The sequence below is a fragment of the Hemicordylus capensis genome, chromosome 6, assembly GCF_027244095.1.
Source record: "Hemicordylus capensis ecotype Gifberg chromosome 6, rHemCap1.1.pri, whole genome shotgun sequence".
Lineage (NCBI taxonomy): Eukaryota > Metazoa > Chordata > Lepidosauria > Squamata > Cordylidae > Hemicordylus > Hemicordylus capensis.
The window spans coordinates 20,914,630-20,927,346 of NC_069662.1; the positions used below are offsets into that span (position 1 = coordinate 20,914,630).

Below are 12,717 nucleotides of genomic sequence, written 5' to 3' on the forward strand. Positions count from 1 at the left end.
CACCACCCTTCCTCACCCTGCTGGGACATCACACACCTCTTCATCTTGACCCAACTTGAGCCAGGAAATGCCCCTGCTACCACTGCTGAGTGTGCCCACCTGCAGAGCAGCAGGGGTAATATTTCCCTTCGCCTCAGGCAACAAAATGGCCTTAATGGGCTTGTTCCAGCCCTAGACCCCTGGTATGACAAAGTCTGAGAGTGCAACTGTGTCCTTTCTCTTTGGTTTTTCCACCAAGGGCCAGCATTCAACTTATGGGCAAAAGGTAGGGAGCCTTTTAATAAAACCCAGAAGCTCCACACCAGCCCTTGACTCCTCTCATGAATTTTTTTTAGCCAAGTCATGGTCTTCATAACGCTTCTAACATACCTAAGAAAAAGGCACTCAAAAGCAAAGGCATCTGGCCCGTTATCCAACCATGTTGCAAACCTTTCCCCTCACACTCAACAAGTGAAACAAGCAGAAGTGTCCACCCATTTATAAGCAGCAAGGAGAAAAAGCTGCCATCAGGAGAATCCCTCAGGAGGAAATGCAATTTCCCCCGCCTACAAGGAGGGAGGGTGAGGGTGTGCGTGTGTGTACAGAGCAGAGTTTTATATATATATATATATATATATATATATATATATAGGGGGGGGAAATTCCAGGAAAGATCTAGTGGGTGGTGGCATCGGTCCAGCCTTTTCTACTTTAGAAGGTTCAGTAACCAAGGCCAGCCCTGAAAACAGTGGGACATGCCTACTTTGGCGCATGTACTATGTGTGGGGCTGTCCTTAAGGCAGGACAACCGCCCCAGCTCTCTAAGGACAGCCCTGGCTCTATTATCCTCTACAGACTGGCTAAAAGAGTGGTTTGTTATGTTTGGAAAGCAGTTTATCCCCAGTCTATGGTTGTTGGGGAACAAAACCTTCTGCTCAAGCCTTTCCCTGTAATCCCTGAAGGGGGTGAGATGAGACTGACTGGAATTACTCAGTGTTGAGGAAAAGGCACTCTGTCCATGCTCGGGGGCACCTGCCATTCTACTACGACCTCCTACATGGGGCAAATGAAATCCTGGTTAAGGAGAGGAAGTGTGTGCATATGAGTGCTGTGCTTGTCATGCCTAAAGTATTCTATCTAAAGTATTTTCTCGATGTTGCCTCTGAGGAGCAAAACTGGGGAGTTTTCGCCCTCTGCTGGCTGGGAATGGTTGCAATTATTTGATATCCCACAATGCTCTTCAGGTCATTTGTAAACTGCCTTCCCTTCTCTCCAGGAAGAAGAGTTCAGTGGACACAACAAGGCGTGGAGGTGAGCTCTGGACCCTGGGCGTGACGATAGAGCGACAAAAAGAGTGACATAACCAGACCTGGAAGGGGGCAAGGTAAGAGATTTTACTAACTTCTGTTTCTGCATCCTATTCGGTTTCAACAAGCATGCTAGATCGATACTTCTGCCAATGCTGGCAGAAACTATTCTTGGAGGAACATAGGAAGCTGTCTTATACTGAGTCAGACCATAGGTCCATCTTGCTCAGTATTGTCTACACAGACTGGCAGCTGCTTCTCCAAGGTTGCAGGCAGGAATCTCTCTCAGCCCTATCTTGGAGAAGTCAGGGAAGGAACTTGGAGCTTAGATGCTTTTCCCAGAGTGCCTCCATCCCCTGAGGGGAATATCTTGCAGCGCTCACACTTCTAGTCTCCCTTTTGTATGCAACCAGGGTGGATCCTGCTTAGCTTAAGGGGACAAGTCATGCTTGCTACCACAAGACCAGCTCTCTTCCCATAAGTTCTCCACCACCAATATTTTTCACAATATCAAGGCATTAAAATCTCCAAGACTGCTTTCAATAGTCACTTGGAGATTCAAGCCGATTTCTGGAGCTTCCAGGCCAGCCCTGGAAGATTAGCAACCCTAGGATCTAGCATGAGTATCTAGCCAACTAGATACAGAATTATATGGGCCTTTTGTGCAAATGAGTAGTCTGGATCAAATGGGTAGGAGACATAGAGAGTGTATGGAGAGAAGTAGATTAGTTAGCAGTCAATAACTGGTAAGGAAGGAGCAGGAAGAGAAGGCTGACTTGCTTAAGATCCTAAATTGTGTTTACCTGCATCATTGGTATTCCGTTGGTGGGGAAAGACTCACCTATGAATTGCAGCTAACAAAGTGGGACACACGAGTGGTACTACCATTAAAAAAAGAAAAGAAAAGTAGACGTAGAAACAGAAGAGGTATGGCATCACTACACATAGTTAGCTACAAGTTTAATGACCCCGCTTCTCCCCACCTAATCAAAATCTTGGGAAGTCTAGTTTGGTGCAGGTGCTGAGAATTCTCAGTTCAAGATCTCTGCCCCCTCATCCTTACACAACAATTCCAGGCTTCCGTTGAGAGAAGAAATAACTGTTAAATCAGTTTCTCTGCACTGTAGATATGTCCTGAGGGGAAAGGCAGAGAGAAAATGGACTTGTATGTTGGCTGACATCCAGCACAGCATTGTGTGCCCATAATGTTGCACTGTACACTAACCTTAAAAAGCAGCATTGGGGCTACACAAAATGGACCGTTGCCCCAACGGGGAAATCTGTGGAAGTGGCTCAGCAGCCCTACAGCATAGCATGACAGCCAATAAAACTAGGTTTTGTGTTGGAGGTTGAGGTTAGAAGTGTGTCCCAGGTCTAAAAGATTTGAAGACTACTGACCTACAGAATCCGTTCACTTAAAAGGCTGGCGAATGTGTTGGGTAATGCTTGCTCCTATTTTGGGACCTTTTCTGTGCCCATCAAAGAGTTTTTGTAGGAGAGAGGAGGCTTGGCCAGAGGACTTTGCCCATCTCCAAGTAGGATTTCCAACCAACCAGGACTAGGCTGGAGTCTCCACGAATCATCAATGTTCAGGTGACTTTTGAAAGCAATCCTAAAAATGTTAGTGGATATTGTGAAAAATATTGAAGGGAACGTTTCCCAGGAATGGCTTCAGTCAGAGTTTGCAAGTCCGTTCCAGGCCTCAGGCTACTGAAAATACAATCGGAGATTTGTGTAGAGATGGGATCATTTACTATTGGCTGCCCATTGCTACCACTTACAGTATCAATCATAAATTACTAGGTATAAATTTCTCAAGTGCTCAGTATACTTTAAACATACTAGCTCAACAATCGTTCCTACAACGCTGTAAAAATTGGTCAGTATTGTTACCTTCATATTATAGAATTGGGACTGTGGCAGAGAGAGAAACACAGATGCTTTCCTCAGTGCTCCCATTGGGTTCAAGAACTGGGGAACTTTCTGACTAGACTTGTAAAAGAATATTCTCCTATACATTTAATAGGATGGGTAGAATAATTCTCTGAAATATTTCTTGTGCTAAATAATGCTGGAGAATGTTCTTTTACAAGTCTGTTTCTGATTCATCATTCCCATTCTTCAGTACCACATAACTTTGTCTTCCTTAACCAGCTTCAGGGCCAGAACATCCCCAGAATGCTCTTCCCTGACCATGGTCCATGTTATCCTAATAACATCATTCCCATTCTCTCTCTCTCCCGTCCCAGGATAAGCACATGAGAAACGGATGTGAGTAAACTTCCAATTCTAATTGTTTCTCCCACAGAGTGATCACCATTTAGCCATGTCTGAATCAGTCCTCTCCCCTGCCAGTAACCTCACAGCCCTCCTTTCAGATATCCCCATGGAACAATGGACAGCCCCTGAGACAATTGCAACCAAGCACTCAACTGCTGAGATCAACCCTCCATGCCAATTTTCCCTGGAAGGACGCTGCCGCTTTGGTGCCCGCTGCCGGAACTATCACTCTGGTGATGTTGGTGGCACCCAGCATTTAAAAGATCACAGACACACCCACCATCCTTCCCCACTTCTGCCATCAGGCAAGAAGCCCCCAATGAAAACAGCAGATGATGTTATCTCTCGCCTCCTCTGGGATGCACAGGTGCCAACTGAATACTTTTCCATTGGATACCTTGACCGATTCTTGGGGATTGTGGAAGAGCCTTTTACTGCTTTCTCATGGGAGGATTTAGCTTCCATTGGGCCTGGGGTGCTGGCTATCCCCAAACACCGGATCCAGTATTTTAAATTCAGGGATCGTATCGTATGGGATAAAGCCAGCCGCACAGATGATATTTTTGGGTCTACAGGAAGTGGGAGAACCATCCTGGAGGTAATGAAAAAGGAAGCAGCTAAGGCCACTGAGGAAAAGGTTCACAACCATACTTCAAATCAAGATGGAGGAAAATCACTGGAAGGACCAGGGAAAGCTGAGTACACAGGAGAGGTAGACAACATTGGCTCAACCAGAGAAAGAGAGAAGTTGTTAGACATAGGAACTGGTGGGCAGGCAATGGTAGGAGAGCTTGTGGAACCAATGGGCAATTTGAATTCTGTTGGAGTCACACACACTGTCTTGGATGAAGGTGTAGTGAGCCAGGATCCTGGAGGAGAGGTGATCAACTCAGTCAGGGGTGGACACGCATTCAAAGGAGGAGGGTCCAAATACACTCTCATTGTCAAAAAGGGAAATGGTTATTTGGAGGAAGAGGAGGGTGAAACCCTAGTTTCAGAAAGGCGAGACAGGGGATCCTTTCCATGTCCCAAGCAGCGCCCCACCCATTTCATAGCCATCCAGGTCACGGGCCTAGAGATCAGAGAAGCCGTGAAGACTATTCAAGGGGCCCTATGCAAGGTTTGCCCTGACTTAGCTGAATTCTGTGTGCCCTTGGCTAGTCTTCACCTCACACTTTGCCTGCTTCGCTTAAATTCCCCAGCAGAGATCTACAAAGCCATCACAGCTCTTCGGGAGTTGCAGGCCAACAGCCAATGCCTGTTACCACCAGCCTTGCTTCTCTCCTTCCAGGGGGTAGAGACTTTCCATGCACATGTGCTTTACATGTCTCCAGCATCCATGCCAGAGCTGGAGACACTGGCACAAACTTTGGAGAATGCCTTTAGCAAAAAAGACTTACAAGTGATTTGTGCTCCAGGCAAAGAGAAGTTTCACTTGACCATGGTGAAGATCCCACCAGGGAAGACAGGGCCACAACTACCGGCATCTTCCACATGGATTCCCCCTATTGAGGATTTAGGAACACAGGCGGTGGAGGCGCTGTGCTTGTGTGAGACAGGGCAAGGTAGAGGGACTAGTGGTTTTTACACCACCCTAGTGAAATTAGATTTATACTAAGGAGGAATTGGTACCAACCAGTGTCCAGGGTACTTCTCTGTGTCCATGACTGCAGCTGATATCTACACTGAGGATCAGGGGATTGGAAGCTCAAATACACACATGTAGCATTTTTGTGAGCAGCAGAAGCAAAGGCTGGGTGGTTGACTATTTCCTCTACCTCAAATTGACTTAAACTGTGGAAGACACACTGGGATAGCTATGCTGCACAGAGATCTCCAGAAGACATTCAGTATACATATTTTAGCGGAGGGAAGTAGTGGGTTAGATCCCCTCTCAGAGTGACACATCTGTTGAAAGAAGCAAAGGGGTATATTTAAAAATGGGTCCAACTACAGAAAGAAGCCAAAACCCAGGATACCAAGTCTTTTTGGCTCTGGGTCAGTGCTATCATTCACAAGTTCTAACAACTCAAGAGACTTTGGACAAAGGCAGAAAGTGGCTTAGCTGACATGCAGAGCCTAATTTTATGATGTGACTAAGGCTTTCCAATGCAGAGTGGTCTAGACTCAGCAAGCAGGCCCATTTAAAATAAAAAGGGTTGACGATGCTTGAAAACATCTGTGGGGAGATGTAGGTAACATCTGTGGGGAGTGACTGCAGGACTAGGACCAGCCCCTGAGTGACAGCTCTTCCTCGGGTCATCTGCTCAGTCTTGGGCTTTATAGGAGGCTGCTTGTGGTGGCGGGCCCGCCACTGGCGGGGCGACACCAAAGGGGGTTGCCCCTTGGGGGGAGAACGAGGGCAAGGGCTAGAGGGCTTCTCTTTAATTAGTTTTAGCTGTTTGGGAATTGGGTTGAAGTTGCTGCAATGTGTTTGGGTTCATCTGAAGATGGGGAAACAGGGGCCTTCACAATGGCCTCCGAAACGTTTCGGGCACATGCCTACATGTTACTCCTTTACTGATGGAGTTACACTGACTGCCAATAGGTTTCTGGGCAAAATACAAAGTGCTAGTTTTAACTTACAAAGCCATAAACGACTTAGGCCCTGGGTATCTAGGAGAGCGTGTTCTTCATTACAAGCCCCACCGCCCATTGAGGTCATCTGAAGAGATCCGTCTCCAGTTGCCGCCGACTCGTTTGGTGGCTACACAGAGACGGGCCTTCTCGGTCGCTGCTCCGAGATTGTGGAATGTGCTCCCTGCTGAGATACGATCCTCCCCATCTCTGGGAATTTTCAAAAAAACACCTGAAAACCCATCTCTTCACCCAAGCTTACTCAGCATCCTAAATTTGGGGTTTTTTAAAATCTGGTTTATTTTAAAATTTAAAACCTGATTTTGGGGGGTTTAATTACAGTAATGGTTTAAGTGTTATTTAAAAATGTTTTTAAATTGTTAGTTGTTATATTGTTTTTAATTTGTTTTAGATCTTTACTGTTTTAGTGGTTTGTTTTAACTGTAAACTGCCCTGAGCCATTTTGGAATGTGGTATATAAATCAATCAATCAAATAAATAAAATCCACTTATAAGTGGCACTGATTTCAGTGAAAACTTTTGATGGCAACCAGCTGTCCATAGTGGGTAAGCAAGAATTCCCCACCAGCTGCTGCTAAATATTTTGGCAGGGATACTTACAACCTTGGGAGGTCTGCTGTTCCAACACTTCAACTGGTGTCTTGCCCCTACCCCCAATGGATGGGGCATCTTCTATAGTTCAGCAGAACAGAAGACACATTACACTCTTTTGCACATTGCTGTCACCATCCATGTCTGTATGTGGTGTGCCGCTAGATTCTTCAACTTTAGTGTCACAGACCGGAGGAACAAATCTGAACAAAACTATGAACATTGGCTCTCAGACACCAGTAATAGATGGGAATGGAATGGGGAAGAATTAGCCAATGTGAGGGTTTGCTCTGTTGTGATGTAAAGGTCACCTTTTTAATCCTAGGATTATGATTTTATCCATGTGAACAATTATTCCCCACCGCAATAAAAATTCTGTGTGGTGGTAAGAGATCAATCTTCACACTGGGGGGAAGAATGAGTCATTGGCACTCACCTGAATGGTCATTCTCCTCAGACGTATGGATTGTATCAGAGGATCATGGGTTATAACGAACTACTGCTCAGAGACAGGGCCAATCAGAAAAGATCTTCCAAGCAGGAGGGAGGGACAACCCCCTCACCCTTCAGTTGATAAAACAGTGCTTCGATGCTCCAGAAAATACAGCGGAAAAACCACTGTAGAACAAGGAAAGAGGGCAACGTACCCACACAGCCAGGAAAAACAAACACAGATAACAATTTCCTCAAAACAGATCAGTAAACTAGTAGAACCCATGCTCTGAACCTAACACTGAATCACCCCCTCGAGAAGACCACAATCCAGAGGAGGAAAACACCACCCCACGGAAATATAGGGTACAGTGGAAGGAGGACAAGAAGCAGGGAACAAGATCAGACACACAATCGGGTGGGTCGGATACAATCCATACGTCTGAGGAGAATGACCAGGTTAGTGCCAACGACTCATTTTCCCTCAGACAAGGATTGTATCCGAGGATCATAGGACATACCCAAGCTGTTACTAATTGTGGGAGGGAAAAAACAGAAGGTCTGATCCTAGGAAGGAACTACCTGTTGCAATACACGCCGACCAAAAAATGCATCAGCAGAGGCCCAATCGTGTATTTTGTAATGTTTAACAAAAGTCTAGAGGGAAGCCCAGGTGGCAGCACTACAAATATCGGCCAGGGGATACAAGGTAGAGAGAGCTGTGGAGGCTGCCGCGCATCGAGTAGAGTAAGCAGTAATGCCCTCAGGCACAGCGTCCCCTGCCATAACATACCCCAGCTGGATGGTTTGACAGATCCAAAGCGATAGGGAGGAAGTAGAAACCTTCCTGCCCAGTGAACAGGCACAAAAAGAAACAAAAAAGGACTCCGAAACCCTAAAAGGTTTTGTCCACCTTAAATAAATGCGGATCGCACGATGGACATCCAATTTGTGCCAGTCCCTCTCCTTAGGCGAGGAGGGACTGGGACAAAAAGAAGGAAGCATCAGCTCCTGCGCTCTGTGAAACACCGAGTTCACCTTAGGAAGGTAGGTTGGGTCTGTACGTAGCACCACGTGGTCCGGAAAAACCAGACACAACTCTTTCCTAACTGATGGCGCCCAGATCGGAAACCCGTTGAGCCGAAGTGATGGCTATCAAAAATAACACCTTTAAGGTAAGGATATGCAAGGACACGGTTCACAGTGGCTCAAAGAGGGCCTTTGACAGGACCCTGAGCACCGGATTGAGATCCCAAGTAGGAAAATGATGAACGGGGGAGGCTTCAAGACTGCCGCACTCTTCAGAAACTGCTGTATATGAGGATGCCCGGCCATGGAGGAAAGGCCCGGAACTTGCAGCACGGACGTGATAGCAAACCGCTGGCAATGTAGAGTATTGGGGCGTAGGCCCTTAACTAGACCCGCCTGCAAAACCCCCAAAACCTGTGCAATGGAAGCTGCCAATGGATTCCCCCTCGAAAAGTCACACCACTGAGAATACGCCTGCCAAGTTGATTGGTATACATGAACCGTGGATGGGTGCCTAGATGCCATGATGGCTTCCCGAACTGCGGAGGGGTAGCCACAGACCACTAGGGAGTCCCGCTCAATCTCCAGGCGTGAGGATTGATCCACTCTGGGTCTGGATGGAGCACAGGACCCTGATGAAGGAGATGGGACCGATTCCCGAGAGGCAGAGGGGGCTCTATCGAAAGGGCAACCAGGTCTGAAAACCAGGGCTGACGCAGCCAGTGCAGAGCCACAAGGATGACCTGGTGATGGATCCTTCGCACCGTTCAGGACAGAATAACAAAAGGTGGGAAGGCATAAAGCAGACCCTGCGGCCAGGGGGACAGCAGGGCATCCACCCCCTCTGGCCCCCGGAGATGGATACCTGGAGAAGTATCTGGGCACCTTGGCATTGGCTGGAACCGCGAACAGGTCCACCAGGGGAACTCCGAACCGGCGAACAATCTCCTGGAAAACGTGATTGTCCAGAACCCATTCCCCCTGGTCCAGCTGAGACTGGCTCAACCAGTCTGCCAGTGTGTTGTCCACCCCGCTGACATGATCAGCCTCCAGTGAACACAGGTTCCTTTCTGCCCAACTCAGCAGATTCTCAGCCTCGCACATCAGCGCCCAAGACTTCACCCCCCCCCCCGACAGCTGAGATGTGCCTTGGCCGTGGTGCTGTCGGTGGGGACGAGGACATGACGGCCACAAACCTCGGGAAGAAACTGGACAAGGGCCAACCGAATGGCCCAGAGTTCCAGCCAGTTGATTGACTGGAGTCATTCCCCCTCTGATCACCATCCTTGAGCCACCTGGCGTCGGTCGTGACCACAACGCGGTCGACTGGCAGAAAACTTACCCCCTTGTGAAGTGCCTGGGACGTCCACCACTCCAGGGAAAGATGCACCTGAGGCCTCAGGGGTACCCTGAGACTGGACCTGTTCGCGACCAGTTCCTGAATGGGTAGGAGAAGCCACTGGAGGGGTCAAGAATGGAAGCGTGCCCAAGGCACGATCCCAATTGTGGAAACCATCAGACCCTGCAGTAGAGGCAGGCTCAGAATGTTTGACTGAGGACGAAGCAGCAGCCTGCGGCAAACAGTGTACAACTTCTGCCTCTTTCGCTGGTCAGATGAACTGTCCCCTGCGACGAATCGATGACCACCCCCAGATGCTGAATCTTGATCCTGGGGATAAGAGAGCTTTTTTTGGTAATCACAAGGAACCCGTGAGCAGCCAAGACCGCAAGGGTCTCCTTGATATCCATATGGGGCTTCAGCCGAGAAGGCGACCTTATTAAAAGGTCGTCCACATAACCTTTGGTTCTCAAGTGTGCCACGAGGGCCACCATGACCTTGGTGAACACCCTCGGCACTGATAATGAGCACCCACGTAGGCGAAACGCAAGAATTTCCTGTCCAGAGGATGGATGGGGACATGGAGATACGCCTCCTTGAGATCTACTGAGAACAGGAAGTCCCCTTCCTGAAGAGCCGTTAGAATGGAACGAAGGGTCTCCATCTGAAAACGCCTCCCTCTGAGGAAGCAGTTGACAAACTTCAAATCCAGGATGGCCCTCCATTCCGCATTCTTTTTTGGCACCAAGAAGAGAAGAGAATAGACTCCATGCCCCATGTCCTCTGGAGGAACCCGCTCGATTGCCTTGATGTTGAGCAGGTGGTGAATGGCTTTGACCATCAGAGAATGCTTGTGCAGATTGTGTGACCGAGGGGAGGACAGAAAGCGGTCTGGTGGGTGTGACAGAAATTCCAGGCTGTAGCCATGAGAGACTGTGCGCCAAATCCAGGCATCCGCACACATCCTTGACCACTCCTGTGCAAAGAAACCCAGCCGGACGCCCACCTGTAGATCCGGAAAACAGTCATTGTGGAGTGGAACACTTGAAACCAGACTTTGTAAACTGGCCTGACTGCTGGAACTTTGTTTGAGGACGGTCTCGGGCAAAGCCTTGGGGCCTGGACCAGGTAGACTTGTTCTGTTTGCCCTGACAGGGACGAAAATTAGACCGTAAACCCCTATGCCCAAAATTGGAGGAGGAGGAGGAGGAAGCAGCTGAAAATGATCTGCGATCCTGCCGCTGCACTGAGGAAGACATCACCTTCTTCCTGTCCTTAGTCTCAATCAGTACTGGCTCTAACGCCTCGCTGAACAGCTTACCCCCCTTAAAGGAAGAATTGGCTAAATTTCTCCTCGATTTTTGATCTACTTTCCAATTCTTGAGCCACAAGTGGCGCCTAACAGTAATGTCACATGCCATGGCTCTGGCGGACAATTGGAAGGCATCAAGGGAGCTATCAGCCATAAAAGCAGAAGCCTTGCCCAACTTGTTGAGACCCTGCCTAAGGGCTACTAGTTCCAGCGGGACCAGAGGTAGAAGCTTCTTAACCCACAGGACAGAAGCCTGAGCAAATATAGAATTGGCCACAGAAGCCCGCACAGAAAGTGTAGAGGCCTCGTGTGACTGGTGCAAGGAAGCGTCACACTTCTAATCCTCCACATTATGCAGCACCTCATCACCATCCCTTGGAAGAACTGCCCCAGTAACAAGAGACACAACCTCCTTGTCAACTGGAGGGACCTGGAGTTTGTCCATTACTACCCTAGATATGGTATAAAGGCACCGGACCCCAGGTGGAGATCCCTTGCTCTCCATGGGCCGGTCCCATTCACCCTGGATAATCCCCTTCAGTAGTGTCCTGAGGAGCAGGCACAAGCCCCTCCAGATGCAGAGATTTGCATGCTTTATGGAGGAGTACTGGGAAATCTGCCTGCCTAAACAGCCAATAGGGGGCTTGTGATGGTGGCAAATTATCTCCTCATCACCAGAGTTCCCCCTCCTCTCTGCCGGAGTCAGAATCATCTGACCACTCCCTGCCACCCCCAGGGAACAGAGCTGGCGCTGCTAGGGCAAGGCCCTGGACAGTGGAGCGACACGGGGTGCAGTGGGACAGATTAGGGGGCCCCCATTCTACCCGTGAGAGCCCAGAAGTGGATGGCTGCAGCACAGAACCAGCAACCGTACCCGCCTTATGCGTGCCCAAAATGGTGAATTTGGCGCGCCAAATCTGGAACGAGCTTCGCGAACTCTTCTGCTACCACCTGCCTGAGAAGAGCGGCAAAACTAGGGGGAATCTCCTCCTCAACCGCTCCGGATAGCGCTGTCTCCTGAACCAACGTGGAAAGGCAGGAATGCTTGACGGGCGGCTCACCCGGCAGCGAGGCCCCATGTGTCCCTACCTGAGGGTTCCTGTCTGCCGACCGACCAGCAAGAACTGAACTTCCCTCCTGCAGTGTTGGCAGGGAATGGACCCTCCCACGACTCCCCCTCGGCTCGGATGATTACCGGCAGCTGGGGCTCTTCAGCCGCCTGCAGCACATTGCGCTTGTCCGTGCGTGCTGCCGCTTTGTGCTCCTTTGAGAGCTTCTTGGCTTTCTTTGCCTTGGGGGGCTGAGTATTGGGCGCAGGTGAAGTAGCCACAACCCACTCAGCATGGCATGTCGCAGGGGCCACTGAGTCCTCAGAGAGGGAGGGAGAAGCCTCCCTCTTGCAGTGCGAAGGTTGAGCCTCCATAGCCCTCCAAACAGCCGCAGCGAATGCTAGAAAGACCGTGAGCAGGCGCGCTAGGACGATCGTCTCCCCGAGATCCTGACTAGCCCAGTACAATCAAGGGAGAATGAAAACAAATCCAAGCGCCCCAAAAACAAATAGAAAGGCAATCCTATGGAGCAAAGTGAAAAAGGCAGCTGCTTGGAGCGAGACAGGGCAAACAACTGAAGGGTGAGGGGGTTACCCCTCCCTCCTGCTAGGAAGTTCTTTTCTGATTGACCCTGTCTTGGTGCAGTAGGTCGTGATAACCCATGATCCTTGGATACAATTCTCGTCTGAGGGAGAATGGTAATCCTCATCTAAAGAACTTGATCAAACACTACCAAGTCCATTTTGATAAGGTATTAACTTTGTACAGAGTACAGCTCTTTGAGAGCTGGAAAGCCTGTAT

General features: G+C 49.0%; 1 protein-coding gene across 6 annotated transcripts in view; it reads left to right on the top strand.

The window, feature by feature from the left end:
* The window catches only part of LOC128329640 (leukocyte receptor cluster member 9-like), a 36,963-nt gene extending 30,295 nt beyond the window's left edge, over positions 1-6,668 (top strand). For 4 of the 6 annotated variants that reach the window (XM_053261178.1, XM_053261179.1, XM_053261176.1 and 1 more), the window contains exons 2-3: positions 1,256-1,363; positions 3,595-6,668. In XM_053261178.1, coding sequence (XP_053117153.1) covers positions 3,613-5,184 — 1,572 coding nt within the window. In that variant the 5' untranslated portion in view covers positions 1,256-1,363; positions 3,595-3,612 and the 3' untranslated portion in view covers positions 5,185-6,668. Of the gene's footprint in view, positions 1-1,255; positions 1,364-3,535 lie in introns of all 6 variants that reach the window. The other 2 variants (XM_053261182.1, XM_053261177.1) reach the window with 2 other exon arrangements.
* The last annotated feature ends 6,049 nt before the right edge of the window (positions 6,669-12,717 follow it).